General features: G+C 48.4%; 1 protein-coding gene across 1 annotated transcript; it reads right to left on the bottom strand.

Annotated features, from left to right (window-relative positions):
* Positions 1 to 2,128: 2,128 nt before the first annotated feature.
* Positions 2,129 to 17,986, bottom strand: LOC123778614 (group 10 secretory phospholipase A2-like). The gene is made up of 4 exons (XM_045776092.1): positions 17,890 to 17,986; positions 14,452 to 14,602; positions 12,685 to 12,791; positions 2,129 to 2,271 (listed from the first exon to the last, which is right to left on the bottom strand). Exons 1-4 carry the CDS (start codon positions 17,984 to 17,986, stop codon positions 2,129 to 2,131), a joined length of 498 nt encoding a protein of 165 aa, XP_045632048.1.
* Positions 17,987 to 19,400: the final 1,414 nt, after the last annotated feature.

Here is a 19,400-nt window from a genome sequence, read left to right as displayed (position 1 = left end):
GCATTGCCCCATACAGCCTGCTAGTCACACTGAAGTCCCCCAGCCTGATGTGAGCATGGCACCAGGGAGCCACCCTTCGGTGTCTAACGAGAAAGGAGGGAGTGTTTTTCTTCCCCCTGCTCTTTCTCGTTAGGCCCCAGGCCTGCCTGACCTCCCCCTTGTCACTGGAGACAACACGCACTATTTGCATGTCCCTGGCCTGGTGCCTTGCACAGTTACTGTTCTCCTTTCCAGATGAGCACGGGGAGGCTGGTTGGCATCGGTGGGACTAGGCCCAGGCCAGACTGCCAGCCCAGTGCCCTCACCTGCACCCTGTGGGCTCACACCATCCCCACCTCCTCCCCACATCCTGCTTCAAGGATGAGTAATACCCACATATGCGCTGGGAAGGAGGAGGGGCAAAGATGGCCTCAAGCAGACGGGCTGGGCGGACTCTCGCTTCTTATCACCAGACTGGGGACAGGCACATTGAGAGAAGGGCCACTGGCTGCCTCTCTCTGCCCTCAGACCCTCTCAATCATAGTGGGCTTGGATACCTTAGAAGGCGCGTTTATTGAAAATATTCAGACCCTTTGATGCAAAAATTGCACTTCTGCAAGTCGGTGTCAGCAAGAATTCGTGTCCCCATTCAAGGTCCTTCTAGCTGGATTAAGAATCAAATTGACAAGAGACGGATCAACAGAAAATCAAATGTAACTTTGGATATACGGGGAATCCATCCAGACATGGCTGTTCCAAAGATGGGCGAAACAAGGCCAGATGTCATCCTGAACTAAGGTAGGGATGTGGGCTGTCAGCGGGAAGGAATGCATTTCACAGGCGTAAGAGCATATGTTCGGTAATGAGCTGTTTGTCCTGCCACGAAGATGGGCCACTCAGATACGATTTAAACCTCATTCTAGGACAGACCCCCAATTTAGATTCTTCTAGGGAGCTAAAGGAGGGGCAAAAGTTTCTCTTGAGCCCACAGGGTCTCTGCTGCCTTCAGCTCAATATAATCTTCATACCAAAGTGGCCTATCTTGGGGCGGCCTGCCCTTGGCCACGACACTGGGTTAAGGAACAGTAAAAAGAGGGATGGTGGGGTGTGACAAAGATGTATTCACTAGCATCCTCGTCACATCAGTAATCGATAAAAACTGGAAATATCAGTACCCAAAAGTGGGCAGTCTATAAAACAGTATGTTATACAGTTATTTAAAATGAAGTTTCCAAAGGTTTTTTAATGACCTCAAGAAAAACTTAAGGAAGTCCTATGCTGTGATCTCAACTGCATTTTTAATTATCACAGAAAACACTAATGATAGCACACAGAGATACTAAAAGTGGTTACTCTGGATTGTGGGAATTAGAGTGATTTTTTTTTCTCCTTTATATTTGTCTTTATTTTCCTTTATCTTTTTAAGCATTGAGTATATACTACTTCTGTAACCAGGAAATTTAACCATTAGGTGGAGTGGGTTGGAGAAGAATACTCTTTCTTAAGCTCTAACTACCACACTAGAACTTCATGGGAGTGGGCTTTTTTTTTTTTTTAAGGATTTTATTTATTTATTTATTTGAGAGACACAGAAAGCACAGGTGGGGGCAGGGGGTGGGGGGGAGGAGCAGAGGGAGAGGGAGAAGCAGGCTCCTCGCAGAGCAGGGAGCCCAACCTGGGGCTTGATCACAGGACCCTGAGATCATGACCTGAGCCGACGGCAGAAGCATAACCAGCTGAGCCACCCAGGGGCCCCAGGAATGGGCATCTTGTTTATGGCCTCTTCCCAGAACACAGAACAAGGCGAGGCATGTGGTAGGTGTTCGTTCATGTTTGACCACCCACCATCAGGAGCAGGTTAGAACACAAATCTCAGCCCTTTTCATAAAGGGCGAACCTCAAAAATGGTACCAAACCCAATACAGCCATAGGCATAGTTGTGGGGTTTTTTAAAATAAGCACGGGACTTTTGACCTTAAACTGGAAGCCACACAGGCTCCAGCCCCAAGTTCCGGGAGAGAAAGCAAACACGGGTTGCAGCTTTCACACTTGGCCTCCGTTCCCTCCTGCAAAGAACTGAATGAAGCTGTTGATGAGTGAAAAAGAGTATTTATTTCCTTATGCGAAAGAACATTCCAAGTTAGGCTAGTCAGTCACACTTGGGTGAGTCCTTTCCGCATAAGAAACGGGGGTAGAATAAGTACTTTAAGTTGTACTTAGTCTGGGCTAAGCAGTAAGCAATCTCCTTGTCACACTTGCACAAGAGCTCCTCGCATTTGTTCTTCGTTGGTCCTAGAAGAAGTGGGGAAACTGAGTTAGAGCAGGGCCTCGCAGACACTTGACAATAAACACTAGGGAAGCCAAGAATCTGGAGACAGGAAGGGTCATAAGTAGCATCTGTGTGACGCTTCGCAATTCACCATGTGATCTCCGTCCTGGCAACTTCGGAAGGGAGACAACGTTGGCCCCATTTTACGTAAAAGGAACCTGAAGTTCCCAGGGAAGTGTTTCAGATGTTGAAGTCCAAGGTCCATGTGACCTTCTGGCTTCTCTTCGCATCAGTATTACCCTACCTCCCCCTGAGGATCCGTGCAGATAAGCAGTAGGTGCCTGGGATCAATCCAGAGCATTTTTGGGGGTTACGTGCTCTGCTCCTTCCTAGCTGGGTGATCTTGCCTAAGGAGTCTGAGCCAAGTCCTCCCTGGAAACGGGTTGCGGAGAAGCCCATGTAAGGCACCCAGCAGGGGCTTGGCAAGGGACATGCATCCAGTCAATGTTGGCTCCACTCTTCCCTTCAGGAGTGTGTTCCATCTTTCCCTTCCAGCCTGAGCCTGCCTGGTGGAGACGCAGAGGCCGCCACTCAAAGGTAAGTCTCCTTTGGTCTTGGTAGTAATCCTGCCATCAGAGATTCACTGCTTGGGGTTAGAAAGATTTCCTGATCTTTAAGTGGTGTTCTACTAATCTAGAAGGTATAACGCCTGAAACAGTTTTGGAAATCCCACCTAACCATGCCACCCACTGCCTCTCAGTGTGGGCTTTGAATTATTCACATACATGGAAATACAAAACCCAGCCATCATCGAATCCTTCCAAATTCCCTCCAGAGGCACAGTGATGTACCAGCTTTGGAGTTAACCAGCTCAGTCATGGATGGAGCCGCTCTGTGCCTTGAGACATGAATTCATCCCTTCTAGGTGTTTCCTTAGGGCAATACGCGGATACTAATAGTATCTACTTATAAGGGCTGCTGGGAGAACGAAAAGACACCCAACAGATCATTTTACCCAGTGATGCAGGGCATACAGTAGACATTTAGTAAGCTGGAGCTGACCACCTCCTGCGGCCAGCTACTCTTTGAGGATCCTCTCATGTTCCTTGGAGTAGTGCCTGGGTGGCTCAATCAGTTAACCATCTGCCTTCGGCTCAGGTCATGATCTCAGGGTCCTGGCATCTAGCCCCACTTCAGGCTCCCTGCTCAGCAGGGAGTCTGCTTCTCCGTCTGCCCCTCCCCACCACTGGTGCTCACACTCTCTCAAATAAAAATAAATTTTTTAAATTGTTCCTTGGTGACCCTCACAAGGTGAAGTGTGAGACTTCCCAAACTCAGGTCTGTGGCAGCTTTAGGATTATTGCTTTAAATCCCCTCATTTTTAAATAGTCAATTATTAAATAAAGTATAATTTAATTATATTAAATGGTATTAAATTACATTAAATTCTAAAAAAATTAAAAATAAAAAAAATTAATTCTTTCATTGCCATAAATAGAAAACCAAAATCTTATACCATAAATATAAGAAACTGGTCAAAAAACAAACAAGCAAAAATAACAAAAACCAGTGGGGGTAAATTTCTAAGATTAAAGGCTAGTTAGATGCTATTGCCTACGTAAAGGCTGTAAGCCCCAAATCAGGGTGTCTTGGTTTAAAACAGGGAGATTAGGGCAGCTGGGTGGCTCAGTCGGTTAAGCATCTGCCTTCAGCTCAGGTCATGATCCCGGGGTCCTGGGATAGAGTCCTGTATCGGGCTCCCTGCTCAACAGGGAGTCTGCTTCTCCTGCTCCCTCTACCCCTCCTCCCTGCTTGTGCTGTCTCTCTCTCATGCTCTTTCTCTCTCTCTTTCTCAAATGAATAAATAAATTATTAAAAAAAAAAAAAACGGGAGATTAGCAAGTGTAAGAGAGGTCTAACCTCTCCAGCTGTCAGACCATCTCACAACCGAAGCTTGTTCCTTGCCTAACTGGAAAAATTAACAGAGGACAGAAAGAGAACATCCTTCTCATGTAAATTCATTGTGAAACTTCCCACAGTCTGGAAAACTACTGAAAGCGAGGACAAGAGACAAACACCCCCAAATCCAAAAGCCTGTGTTTAAACGCTCTGCAAAATGCCGTGGTTATAATTCCTTAAATTGGTAACAAGAAGTCAGGACGATGAACACCAGCGTTTATTGTGCATTTATGGGCAAAGGACTCTATGGTCCCCATCTCACCCAGCTCTCAGGGCTGTGCCACAGGCACCCCAACCTTCCAGAGGAGAAATTCAAGAAGGGGCAAGAAGACTAGATTCCCAACCGGGTCTCGTGATCCGTCTACAGGGAGGGAATGGGGAACGGACTCAGGGGACATGCCCACCCTTACAATTCATGTTTGTAACACAGGATTCTTTAATAGGGTTTTAATGACAGGAGAAACAGCTTATACTTGCAAAAAGTAAGGGGCACAAAACAGACTGCCATATATTTTTTTTACACTTGATCTTAGCCAAAAGGCCGAGAAGCAATGCCATGTATTTTTTTAATGATGCACTTGAAAAAGACAGGAAAAACACCATAAGGTTAGCCAAGGGGTTGTCTGTATAGTATCAATGGGAGTTTTGTTTCCTATAAAACTTACATTTTGTAATCTCAGACTTTTCTACTTTGAGCCCTATGATACTTTCATTACAGAAAAAGCAATCCCAAACAAAATTTGAAGGGTCACTATTTCAAGGTGTAATTTAAGATATCTGTTAGATTTAAAGTATCTATACCACCGAGTCGCAGTGCCAAAAAGAGATGACCCGTGGGGGCTTCAGTGGCCTTCCTCCCCCTCTCATATCCACCAGGTTCCCCCTTTACCCCTCCCAAGAGTCTACAAATAAACATGATTCACATTTTTTTAAGTGCTCTTGCCCTGTAAACTCCCCTTCCAGAAAAGTCCCCGAGCCAGCCCCCAAGCCCTTTCTACATACAAATTCGAGAGATGGCTCAAAGGTGCCATCAGACCCAACGGTTCTAGGACTTGATGCCACAGAACCCTCACACAGGTGCTCAAGGATTTATGATTTGCCACGGTCTATGCAACCACGGGCAGCAGTTGATGGGAAAGTGGTCAAAATCAAGTGCATTCACGTCCCAGACCAGTTGTTCTCAACCGTGGGCATTTACCAATGTCTGGAGACATTTTGGGGTCATCACAATGGGGGGGTGTGCTACTGGAGTCAAAATGTCAACAGTGTTAAGACTAAGAAATTCTGCCATGGGTTATTATCTTGCTTTATTTTATTTTGTTTTATTTTTTTACAAGATGTTATTTTTGAGTGATCTCTACACCTAGGTAGGGCTTGAACTCAGAAGCCTGAGATCCAGAGTTGCATGTTCTCCTGACTGAGCCAAACAGGCGCCCCTTATTATCTTGCGTGAAAAGAAAGAGGTCAACCCCTATGTTCCAAGATGTCCAAGACACGATGTTAAGTGAAAACAATGATAAAATATATGTAGCATGATCTGATTTTATGTGTGTGTGTGTGTGTGTATACACACACACACACACACACATCTGGTGGAAGAGATGCCCACCTTACTAGAAGCTAGCTAACGGGTGGATGGAGTTGTGCATGTTAAAAATGCACAACTTTCTACTTTATGATATTTCTTTTTTTGTTAAGATTTATTTACTTTAGAGAGAGAGAGAGTGAGCAAGAAGGGGGGAGGGGCAGAAGGATTGGGGGAGAGAATTCTTGAGCAGACTCCCTGCTGAGTGCGGAACCTGACATGGGGCTCGATCCCAGGACCCTGAGACCATGACCTGAGCTGAAACCAAGAATTGGCTGCTCAACCGACTGAGCCATGTTGGTGCCCCCTCTACTCTATGATATTTCCTTAACATTTGAGTTTCTCGCAACAAACACGAGGATGAACGGACAGATAGATGATGATTGGTAGATAGATTGTTGACAGATAAAAAATAATGTGTAAAAATCAATAACAGAACCAGACCATCCAGGAGCAAGCCTTCTGCCTGTAAACTTCCCCTGGGCTGCCGCACGAGAGACACAGGCACCCCCAGAGCAGCATGACCCCCTGGACTCCCGAGGAAGGAGCCATTGAAGCTCCAGGCTGGACTTGTTCCCACAGAGCTGGCTGTCTAAGGATAGACTCACTGGAACGAATACCCCAGCCATCTCCTCTCCTCTCACCTGTCCATCCGTATGTCCTCACCAAGACCACAGTCACAGCCTCATAACCAGTGCCTGGCTTCCATCCTTCCTCCTTCCAGGATATGCTCCATACAGCAGCCAGAGGAGTTCCGTTAAAATGCAAACCAGATCATGTCCCTCCTCTGTTTAAAACCCTGGCTCCCCATTTCAGAGGAATGCTTTCAACGTTGTGCACAATCTGGACCCTATCACACTGACATCATCACCCACCACTCTCATCTAGGTGACTCTACTCCAGCCTCACCATCCTCCTTGAGCTTCTTGGACCACCCAGACATTCATTCCTGCCTCAGGGCCTTTGCACTGGCCGTTCCTACCACCTCTTTACACGGCTCCTCTCACATTCCCCGGGTCTTTGTTTCAATAGCATCTTATCACTGCTTCTCTGGCCCCAGACCATTCTATATAAAAGAGTATCCCTTACCCTGCTCCCCTGCATTTTTTATTGAGGTGAAATGCCCAAAACAAAATTTACCATTTTAACATGCACAAGTCAGCGGCATTTAGTACCTTCACAATGTTGTGCAACCATCACTCCTATCTAGATCCAAAATATTTCTATCACTCCAAAAGAAACTTCATACCCATTAAGAAGTCACTCCCCATTATCCCTCACCTGAGTCCCACTAATCTTTCCAGGCAACCACTAATCTGCTTTCCATCACTATGGATTTGCCTATTCTGGACATTTCATAAAAATGGAGTCACACTTTATGTGACCTTTTGTGTCTGGCTTCTCTCTCTCAGCATCATGTTCTCAAGATTCATCCACATTTTAGCAAGTATAATACTTCACCTGCTTTATTTTCCAACACAGTACTTACAATAGCCATGAACACAGATACTATATCCCGCCCTCCTCCTTTTAGACTACAGAACCTTGCTTCTCCGTCTTGCCCAAAACCTAGCACGGAGCCTGGCACAGAGTAAATTCTCAATAATATCTGCTGGGAGAATGACCAGAAAGCCATACACTGTTTCCAATTCTCATACAAACCCAGCATCTAACCTTTATTATTCTCATTTGATGGATGAGGAAAACGGATTCAGTAACTTGTCCAACACCACAGCACTAAGTGGGGGGGGGGGGGCCGCGGGGGGACACCAGGATTCCAGCCAAGGATCAGTTGACCCAACGCCTATATCTGCCTTGTGCTCTGACCCTGCTCCCTGAACAAAAAAGTTTTTCTTTCCCTCTTTCTTTCTTTCTTTCTTTCTTTCTTTCTTTCTTTCTTTCTTTCTTTCTTTCTTTCTTTCGAGAGTGAAGGAGGGGGAGGGAGGAGGGGGTGCACAGAGGGAGAGAGAGAATCTTAGGCAAGCTCCACTCTCAGTGCGGAGCCTGATGCAGGGCTCGATCTCACAATCCTGAGATCATGACCTTAGCCAAAATCAAGAGTCAGATGCTTGACTAAGCTGCCCAGGCGCCCCAGAAAGTTTCTTTGAAAAGCAAGACTTGGTCTCATTGCCCCATGGCCTCGGCATCATGTTATTCAAGAAGAATAAAAACTTAAAAGGAAAAAAGAGCCCCCAAGGATTAAGCTTAAAATAAAGGCCTGCCAGTAAATATTATTATAGGCTTTAAAAAAATTTTAATATATTTAAGTCAGGCCCATAAATGGAAAATGGGCAACACCTGTAATTAGGTAAACGGCTATGTTCGGAGTATCTCCAAACAGAATAAGAGAATATTTTTAGCCAAAAACAAATGCAGAATAGATATTTTGGTTCTTTTCGTTTGGTTCAGGGAGGGCAGTTCTGTAAACAAGCATGAGCTCCACCAGCAGACACACCAATAAATAGTTTACAGACATCGCTTTCACATGCTCAGCGGCAAGTGGAACATGCAGGTTGAAGGGAGAAGGGAGAGAACTTTAACAGATTTCCCAGTCAAGTCCCATTTCACCTCCTCTGTGCCCACCCTGGGAGGGGGCAGTCTGGGGACAGAGGATGCACCCAGGAGGAGGCACATGACCACCACATTAAGAGAGTCACTTCTTTCTTTGAGCTTCATTCATTTTCCCCAACTCTAAATAAGAGGGCTGGACAAGATATGTCTGGGACACTTTCAGTTCTAAAAATTGGTATTATGTCTCCATATTAACTCAGCTTTGCTCTTATACCAACTGCTTCTTCATGCTAGGGAGATGCAGCTGAGAGTCCATGAATATCTAAGACCCTCCTTCCAGTAACCCTTATGTTGGCTTCCTTCCCTGCAGCGCTGGAGCTGTGGGTTTAATGGAGAGTCATGCCAGATCTTTCGTTCTCTCTAATGGAGGTAGTGGAGGTCAGAGAGAGGTTCAGATCAGGCAGACAGCTGGAGGAGAAGGGATGGGAAAGAGTAACAACCCAGTCCAATCTCTTTTTCATGCTATAAACCCTTTTTTCTCTTTGCAATACCCATCTTCCAGGTAAGGAAACTGAGGTGCAGGGAAGTCATCCATCTAGGGCCAAGTGACTCACAACCAGGGTACCAAGACTACTCAGTGGGAAGAATGAGTCTCTTCAACAAATGGTGTCAGAACAATGGAATATACACTTGCAAAAGAATTAAGTTGGATCCCTACCTCACACCGTATACAAATATTAACTCAAAGTGGATCGATGACCTAAATGTAAGAGTTCAAATTATAAAACTGTTAGAAGAAAAGCGGGGTAAGTCTTCATAATATAGGATATGGCAGTGGATTCTTAGGACACCAAAAACATAATCAACAAAAGACAAAATAGATAAACTGGACTTTATCAAAATTAAAACTTTTGCACATTCAAGATGTTATCAGTAAAATGCAAAGACAACCTACAAAATAGGAGAAAACGTTTGCAAATCACATATCTGAAAAGGGTCTATGATCCAAAATATATAAAGAACTCTTATAACTCAATAACAGAAAGACAACCCAATTAAAAATGAGCAAAGGGGCACCTGGTAGGCTCGGTTGGTAGAGTGTGTGACTCTCAATCTTGGGGTTGTGAGTTCAAGCCCCATGTTGGGTGTAGAAATTACTTAAAAATAAAAACATTAAAAATTTACAAACAAAAAATGAAAATGAGGAAAAGATTTGAATAGACATTTCTCCAAAGAAAATATAAAAATGGCCAACAAGCACATGAAAAGATGCTCAACCTCGTTAGTCATTAGAGAACTGCAAACCCAAACCACAACGAGATACACTAGACACCCCCACTAAAAGCAAACAGACAAAACAAACAGGAAGATAACAAGTGTTGACAAGGCTGTGGAGAAACCAGATCCCTCATACATGGCTAATGAGAATGTGAAAGGGTGCAGCTCCTGTAGAAAATTTGGTGGTTCCTCAAAAAGTAAAAAGAATTACAGATGACCCAGCAATTCTACTCATAGTGATATCCCCCAAAGAAGTAAAAACAGGTGCTCAAACAAATCCTTGTTCACAAATGTTCAGAGTAGCACTATTCCTGGTACTCAGAAGGTACAAAAAACCCAGTGTCCACCAATGGATGAATGGATAAACAGAATGTGGTCCTATCCGTACAAAGGGAATGTTACTCAGCCATAAAAAGGAATGAAGTTCAGCTATGTGCTACCACATGGATGAACCTCGAAAATATGATGCTAAGTGAAAGAAGCCAGACACCAAAGACCACAGACTGTATGATTTCATTTATATGAAGTATTATATATATATTTCATTTATATGAATTATATATATAATGTTATATATAATGCATATTCTGTTATCATATGTAATATACAGTTATTTATAACATATTATATATGTAGTAACAGAGTTCAATTTATATATATTATATATCAATATATATAAATAAATATATATTATATATTATATATATAAATTATATATATAACATAACAGAATTCAATTTGTATATATAAAAAATTAGAATCGGTAGATCCATAGAGATGGAAAGCAAATTGGGGGTTGCCAGGTGTTGGCGGGAGGGGGAATGAGAACTGACTGCTTAGTGGGGTTCTTTTGAGGGAGAGGGTGGGGTTGGAAGAAAATCTTCTGGAGCTGCACAGAGGTGATGGATGACATTACTAATGTATTAAATATCACTAAAGTTTATACTGTAAATGTTTAGTTTTGCATTATGTTTATTTCGATCAAAAATAAGAAAGAAAAGAAGTTACAGAACCAGTTTCTGGGTCAGCAGCCTTGCCTACCTTGTACCTATACTATTCTCATATTTATTTTTTTCTAAGGTTTTATTTTTAAGTAATCTCCGCTCCCAATGTGGGGCTCGAACGCACGACCTCAAATCGAGTTGTATGCTCCACCAACTGAGCTAGCCGGGTGCCCCATTACTTCCTTTTCTTTTTTTTTTTTTTTATTACTTCCTTTTCTTTTTTTTCTTTTTCTTTATTTTTGAGAGTGTGTGTGTGTGTGTGTGTGTGTGTGTGTGTGTGTGTGTGCCTGTGAGTGGGGGAGGGGCAGAGAGAGGGAAGGAGAGAATCCCAAGCAGGCTCCACACCCAGGACAGTGGAGCCTGACACAGGGCTCAGTCCCACAACCCCGAGATCACAACCTGAGCCAAAATCAGGAGTTAGATGCTCAACCGACTGAGCCACCCAGGCATCCCTACTTCCTATTTTTAAAATGGATTCAGTTAAATTTTAATTTATTTGAAAGGAACCTATACGTGGAAAAGGCCATCCATCAGAAGGAAGTCTTAAAAATAAATGCATCAGTCCTTTTCTTACTGCTTTGTTTAAAAAAAAAAAAACAGGTTAAAAAAAAAAGCAAACCAGTAAGGTTGCCCCGAGGGACACTTAACATTTTTTTTTTTTAAGATTTGCTTTATTTATTTGAGAAGAGAGTGAGTGAGAGAGAGAGCATGAGCAGGAGAAGGGGCACAGGAAGTGGGAGAAGCAGGCTCCCCACTGAGCAGGGAGCCTGATGCGGGACTCAAACCCAGGATCCTGGAATCATGATCTGAGCCGAAGGCAGAGGCTTAACCGACTGAGCCACCCAGGTGCCCTGACACTTGACATTTTTAATCGCTGTTTTATTTTTCTTTTAACTTCAGAAGTGGCTGGTCATGTAAAATGTACAACGCAGTTAGGATGGATAATGTTATGATTATCCTCACTAAATACATGCTGATTGCAGGTAAAGACAGGTAAGTAGTAAATGGGTAGGTAGCTAAATAGGAAGAATTTTTTAAGGCAGAATCCCGTTGATGAACGGAAGAGCTCTTGGATATAAAACTGCTCTCTCCATTAAAAAAATAAAATCAGCGTGTTCCAGGGATGTTAAGCTAAAGTAGCACTGAACTGAGACTTTCTCCTCCACAAAGTTAGAAGGATTAAAGGAGAGGGGTGCCTGGCTGGCTCAGTCATTAAGCGTCTGCCTTCAGCTCGGGTCATGATGCCCAGGTCCTGGGATCGAGTCCCACATCTGGCTCCCTGCTTGGCGGGAAGACTGCTTCTCCCTCTCCCTCTGTTGCTTACCCCTGCTTGTGCTCTCTCTCCGTCTGCCCTCCCACCCATCCATCTGTCCACTTTTTTATTTTATTGTGTTTTGATGCCTGTCAGAGTAATTGCAGAGATCGGGCACTTTACTCTGGCACAGATTCAGGCTATGTATTCCTTTTCTTTCTAAGCTTTGACTCCCGAGTAATTCATGAAGACATTCCCTTTGTAAAAGAAAGGAAACATCCCGGGAACGTGAACTTGCCTCCACCGCCACTGCCTCAGCCTGACCCTGTGCCTAGGGAAGACCACAGCCAGCCACCCGCAGCATGCCATGTATCTCTACATACCTTTTTCTGAGCTTTGCAAGTGTCTACACGTAGCCATGGAAAGTAAGCATGCTACTATGTTGCAAGCTTCTTTTTTTTTTTTTAACAGAAATTGTGATTTCCCGGACATTGTCACCCTGCAGTTTGCTTTTCCACTCAACACCTTCTCGTGTCAGCAGGTGGTACTACCTCACCCCTTTCTGCAGGCTGCAGAGGGGTCCCCAGTAAGAATACATCATGGGTTTATCTACCCACGCCCCCACCTGATGGACACTGAGGTCGTTTATACCTGGTGTATAAGCTTTTTAAGCTTTTGTCCCGGTTTCTTTGTCTATTTCTGTAAGTGCTCCGTGTTAAAGATCACTTACGGTAGACAACCCCCTAGGGGGTTGGTCCCTGGAGTGTTGGGAGCAGTGGTGAGCTACTGCGGCTGGGATGCTTGGGGCCGATTGGGGACGTAGGTGAGGGCACTGCTGGGGACTCACCGCACACGATGTTCTGATTGTCACACTGCCAGGAGTAGCGCTCTATCTTGGGTCTGCAGCCAGCCTGCTCAGCATGCGTGTAGCAGCAGTCGTGCCGATGACAGCACCTGTGGATGGTAGACAGGCGGACCAGCAGGTGGGTCTCTTGGCCATCCTCCTATGCCAGCACTATGGGTCAGTGAGCACACGCAGGGAGCCAGCGTCTTCTGGTGCAAGCTCTATCCCCAAGCATCCCCACCCTGGGGAATAATTTTGCTGACCCCAGTGTGTGGGGTCTGCCCTGGCTCCGTCCCCTGGCCCCTGCCTGTCTCACTCTGTGTCTCTGAGCTCCAGCTCACCTGCCTCCTCTCTGTGCTGGAAGTGAACCAAGCCCTGCCTGCCTCCTGACTGCGTGGGACCTGCCCTCTGCCTGGGACACTTCCTGCCCATCCTTCCTCCCTCCAGATCTCAGCTCAAGAACCAGCTCCCATCCCAAGATGTCATCCAGCTCCCGACCGACCTCCCCAGTCTATGACGGTCTCCTGGTTACACCCTCTCATAAAACTGGGTACCTTCCCTTCAGAGCAGGTTTATAACGAGACTGTCATTTTAGGGAGAAGGCTGATGAACATCTGTCCTCCTCACTGGCCAGAGCTCTGTGGGGACAAGACCATGTCTGCCCCACTCTCCACAGTGTCCCCAGCATCCAGCCCCAGGTCTGCTACATTAATAGGACCTCAGCCATCATCATCATCATAATAAAGATAATTTGCTGTTGAGCAATTCTGAGAAACATCCACAAACGTCCCCAAAACTACCCATCATTCATTAATTCATTCATTCACTGGTACTGTCTCCATCCAGCCACTAGCCCCACTGTGTCCAGAGCCCTCAGTGGGATCTGGCAGGGAGAGGTCAGCCAGATGCCGCTCTGCCCTTAAGGAGCCCCCAGTCTGGGGTGGGGATGGGGGGAGGCAGACAAGCCACCAGACACCACATGCATGGTGAGAAGTGCTGGAACGTGGGATAAGAGGAGGGAGACTCCGGGAGTCCGGAAGGGAAACGCCTGAGCTGCATCTGGGAGGTTATATAGGAAGCAGACGACCATGTACCCTGTACGGGAGTCTTGGAAGCAGGAGACTGAGCAAAGACCCGTCTGGAACAGTCAAACCCTCCAAGCAGGGAAGAGACCATCACACTGTGCCCTCCGCCACCTCCTACTAGCTGTGTGCAAATGGGTGAGGGCCGTGCCTCCCTGAGCCTCAGGAGACAGCCCTCCTGCCTGCCTCTGAGGATAAGCGAAAGAAAGTCATGGAAAGATATAAACCCACAGCCTTGCCCAGAATAGGTATTTCTCACATGGCAGCAGAGAGCAGTGATTAGGGGCATGAATCCAGCCAAGCTGCCTGGGTTTGGATCCCAGCTGTGGCCCCAAACAAATTACTTAATCTCTCCCACCTCAGTGTCCTCATCTCTGAAATGGGATTGTTGCGAGGACTGAGAGGGCTTCTCAGAACAGTTCCTGGTGCATAATAAGTCTGATTGACTTTTTGTTATTTTTTCAGCCCAAGTAATTCATCCCATGGCCAGGCTGGGGGGCAGCTGGCACCTGGGGTTTTTCCTCATTGGCCACATCACCCAGGAGGTCCTCTTCCTGGAAGGTTGCGCCGTGTGCTGGGAACTTGCTGGTCCAAACAGAAACCTCAGTTGTGGGTCTTGCCTTATATAGGCCTTAACTACCCCAGGGGGTGAGGGACCCTCTAAGCCCGGGCCCAAGCATGCACTCACCAGTCGATGGCGTCACGGGGCTGGCCATGGCCACCCAGGCCACAATAGCAGCCATACCTTATGTAGGCCAGGGGAGTGCGGGTGCCAACACAGCTCATGGTCCCTGCCAGTTCTAGAAGCCCACGCCGGTGCACGTGTGACCTCTGGGAAGCTAGAGGGAAACAAAGGTCAGATGTTGCAGGGCAGGGCTTGGGGAAGGGCGCTAGTCTGAGAAGCTTGGATGACTGTTTGGGTTTGAATCCTGCTTCTCCTACTTCCTCTCCATGTGACGTTGGACAACTTACTCAACCTCTCCATGCCTTGGTTTCCTCATTTATAAAATAGGGAGAATGAAATGACATCATACATGTAAAGCCCCTGGCACATGACAAGCTCTAACTATTATTAAAGTCTTCAAGGCAGCCCTAAAAGAGAAAACAAGTCACGGAGCCACAGCATCTGAAAGCTCCACCACTGGGCATTTGCACAGGCTGGCCCCTCTTCCTGGAATGTCCTGATTTCCAATCTCCTGCCCTTGACTACTACAAATGAAATCAGATGGCTAGTCCCACATCAAATGTCTGTCCAGTTGCCTGTGCTGGGCACTGGGCATCAGAGATGAGCTAAACAGGGTACCTGCCACCAAGGAGGGCTCCCCTGCAAGGGCTTTCCTGTCTGTGGGTCTCTCTTGTCCCCCGCCACACCCTTCCAGAGTCTGGCTCAGGGCCTTTTGTGTCTTCTCTTATTTCCACTGCCCAGGCATGACTTCCTCCCACACAGGACGGCCTGAGCCCAGCCATCTGTCTGGATTCCAGTGCGTCTCTAACACACAGCAGTGCACAGGAAGGGCGACTGGACCCCCTGCATTTCACAGGTGAGGAAGAGGAGACTGGAGCAGGAAGGCCAACCCCCATGGTCACACAGCCAACAAGAACCTGATCTTCCTGGGGGGCTCTGACCCAAGCTTCTGACTTCCAAACCGGTGCACCTTCCTCTTTACCCAATAACGGCAAGGGAAGGAGGCCCGCCAGGGTGACAGAGCTGAGAAGCACAATGGGCCCACTGCTTGGGGTCAAAGGCCTCCAAACCCCTGTGACAGGGACGTCCAACAATCCCAAAGCAACTCCTCCTTCTAGTGAAGGCAATGAAGGAGTCTGCTCTCTGGCATTGGTCAAAAAACCAAACAGAGCAACAGTGAGCCTCACCCCATACCAACCACCGTGCTCTGCAATCGACAGGCATCTCCTGTTGTCAACAGCATAGCCTCCTTGTCTCGTGGGCAGCTGTTATCCCACTTACGGATGGGGAGACTGAGGCTTAGAGATGCACAGGGCTGGCGAGGCTCAGAGCAGAAACTCATACGGGAGCCTGCCTGATTCCTGGGTATCCACTCTCCACGGCTCGGGGACTGAGGAGCCAGGCCAGGTCTGCGCATTGCATCTGCCCATAAATTCTCATCTCTTTTCATCTAAAACAAGTTTTCAGGGGCGCCTGGGTGGCTCTGTCTGTTAAGCGTCTGCCTTCGGCTCAGATCATGATCCTCTTGGGATGAGTCCTGCATCGGGCTCCCTGCTCAGCAGGGAGCCTGCTTCTCCCTCTCCCCCTGCCTGCCGCTCCCCCAGCTTGTGTGCACACACTCTCTCTCTGTCAAATAAATAAATAAAATCTAAAAAAAATAAAAAATAAAAAAATTTTTAAACAAGTTTTCATCACCCTGACTTTTTTGAGGAGTTCAGGCCAAAGTTAAACCCATTGTTGTTTTTCCTCGGTGGAAAAAGTAACATATTTGTGGGGGTGGGGGAATAGAGATGAGTTAAGTAAAAAGAAAACATAGAAACTAGTTAAAAGTTTCCCCTTCCTCTCTGGGAGACCAGTCCTCGCTCTCGCAGAACTGGCCAGGTACTGCTCCCAGCTGCCCACGCATCTGCCCGAAACTTCCCGTGGCTCCCACCACCATCCAGATAAAGCTCAGGGGCCTCGCCGCAGCCCCGAGGCTTTGCATGAGCGGGCCCCTCCCACCCTCCCATGTCCTCTCTCAACACCCCCACGCAGACCCTGCTCATCATTAACCTCTCCTCCAGTTGAGTTTCCCATCACGGATGCCCTGCGAGGCACACACCCTCACCCCATGCTCACCCAGCTCACCTGTCACCTCCTTCTGTCATCCGCCTGCCCCCAGGTGACCATAGGGGTTCTTACCACGCTGTGCAGCTGTCTGCTTATGGGAGTGATCTTCTCTTTATTTCTTTCAAAGATTTCATTTATTTGACAGAGAGAAAGCACAAGCACGGGAGCGGCAGGCAGAGGGAGAGGCAGAAGCAGGCTCCCCACTGAGCAGAGACCTACCTGGAACTCAATCCCAACACCCTGGAATCATGACCTGAGCTGAAGGCAGATGCTTAACCGACTCAGCCACCCAGGCGCCTCTGGGAATGACCTCGACTAGGAGCTCTTTGAGGGCAGATCTCTGCTGTAGACAGGTCCAGATCCCCTGGCACACAGTGGGCTTCCAGAAAAGGTCCCTTGACCTCCGGATCCACCAAGCCCATTGGAACATTCCCCATCTAAGCATACCTGAAATGGCCCCAGTCCTAACTCCATACCCTAAAGCTGTCCCCAGAGGTCCCCCACCCTGACCTGACCACACTCTGGCAATCTCAGGGTCCTGGACACAGCCCTGCAGAGAACCAAGGCATGGGGCAGCCGTCCAGCACTGAGTTTGGAACCAAGGAAAACACTCCCTCCGTGCCAACTTAGGTGAGGCAGGTCATTCTGGGGTCTGTTTGCTCTGTCTGCCCGCGACAGCCTCTACTTGGGAGTGCCAAGGCTGTCCAGGCGTCCCATAGGCCTGAGTGTGTGTGTGTCTCTCTGTGTCGGGCTGTCTGGTATGCCTGAGCTATATGCGTGTGTTCATATGTGTGTTCCCTCCAAGGTCCGTTTGCCTGTGTCCCTGTGTGAACCTGGCCGTGAACCGCACACCTGAGTGCCCAGGTGAGGCTGAAGGTGCTCTGTGCCCGCATGTCTCCCTGCTTGTGGTGTGACTGTAGAGTTTCCTGTGAGTGGGTGTGTCTGTACACCCCAGAAATAGGCAGGTGCGGAGGAGACCTCTCTAAGGGTGATGGCCAGGGGCAGGTGAGAAAGCCTTCTGTTCTTCACCTGCCCCTCCCACGTGTCCCCCTAGCAGCCCGACCTTAGACCTCGGGGACAGGTGGAGTGAAGGATCAGTTCACAGACCCCAGGCCAGGCGACTGGAGGGTGCCCCGGGGGGGGGGGGGGCAGGGCTGGGGGACGGGGTTCCTAGAAACCTGGTAAGGAATGCAGCAGTGGGGCGGGAAAGGAGCGCTGGGGGCTTCCGGGGCCCCGGGGTGGGGGGTAGGCTGATGAGTCGGAGGGGTTTGCAGAGGGACGGGAAGGCGGGGCTCCGCGTTCCTCCGGGGGCCCCACTCCTCACTCACTCACCGGCGCTGGGCCCGAGTGCGGGTCCCAGCAGTAGCAGCAGCAGCAGCAGCGGCAGCGGCGGCAGCATTGCGGGCGGGCTCGGAGGCAGCGGACCCATCCGACGGCTGCAGGTGCCGGCCGCTCTGGCGGCGGGTGTAGTCTCGGAGCCCCGCACCCCGCTCCCCCCGCCCCTCCCCGCCGCCCCGCCCGGCCCCGCCCCCGGCCTCTCCCAGCCCCCGGGCCCCGCGGGCAGGCGGGGCGGGTGCTCCCGGACCTCCGCAGACGGGCCCCTCCGAAGGGGCAATGCGCGCGCGGGGAGAATCGGTCCCCAGATGTGTCGGACTGGGAACTGCGGAGAATGACGGAGGGAGGGCACGGGTCGGTCGAGGAGTAAACCTGCGACAAAGGTGCTCTGTTCATGGTATCACCTGCAGCCCCCTCCCGGTGCTCACCTGGACGCCTGAGAGGAGCACAAGACTTGGAGGCGAAGGGAGAGGAACTGAACTGATCTTGAACATTTTAGTTTAGTTTTAGTTTAGTGTGTGTGTGTGTGTGTGTGTGTGTGTGTGTGTGTTTAAGATTTTATTTTATTAAGAAATCCCTACACCCAATATGGGTCAGGAACCCACAACCCCAAGGTCACTCTACCGACTGAGCCAGGCAGGCGCCCCTTAAACAATTGAAATGCAGGAAACTTGGCGCTCCTGATACCCCTGGAAATCAACCCCCTGCAGCCACCCCCACCATATCAGGGAAACTGAGGCGGTCAAAGATTGGCCCAAGACAGAGCTGGAATGCTGGGGGGCGTGAGGGGGTGAGGCTGCAGACGTGTCGGAGCAAAGCACATAGCCCATCGCCTTCCCGCCTCAGGCGTCTCACCAGCGTCTGCTCGAGGCAATGGGGCTGTGAGGGTCTACACAGCAGGTGCTCAGTGCTGCAAAAAGACGTTTATTCGCCTTGGTCCTGGGAGCTAGCCCTATCCAGTCAGTCAGCAAGTTCTGTTGATTTTGAGTCATAACTACTCCTGAGAGTGGCACCCCAGACCCCTCCCCATCTCCACAGCTAAGCCCTAGTAGAGATCATAGTAACAAAGGTGATGTCCTGGCGTACCCGTCAGAGTGTGCTGAGGGCACCAGACTCGTGATCTTAGTATCACCCAGACCTCCTGATGGCCCCATGTCACAGGAAGACACGGGGGGTCAGAGAAGCTAAGAACCAAGAATTAGGAGAGGCCAGATTCGAACGCCTTTTGGCATGGTGGTCAATCTCCATCTGCCTCCTGCTATGAAAACCTGAGGCATCGGGCCACCCAGCTGCCCCACACTGAGTTCACTGTCCCCCCACAGGAGCGAGCTCCTCAAGGCAACACGTGGGTCTCTCCTCTTGAACGCCCCACGTGAACCTGCCTGACAGGAAACAGGTGTTCAATTAAGGTTTGCCCACTAGGGGAGTATGGGTTTCCGACTCTCTCAAACACGGGGTAGAAAACATTTTCTTTCTTCTAAGGGCCCCCAGGAGTGACAGCAGATATA

Source organism: Ursus americanus, chromosome 2 (genome assembly GCF_024610735.1).
Source record: "Ursus americanus isolate L20-20 chromosome 2, mUrsAme1.1.p, whole genome shotgun sequence".
Lineage (NCBI taxonomy): Eukaryota > Metazoa > Chordata > Mammalia > Carnivora > Ursidae > Ursus > Ursus americanus.
The sequence above is the reverse complement of the archived record's forward strand: the minus strand, read 5'-3'. Positions and strand labels throughout refer to the sequence as shown.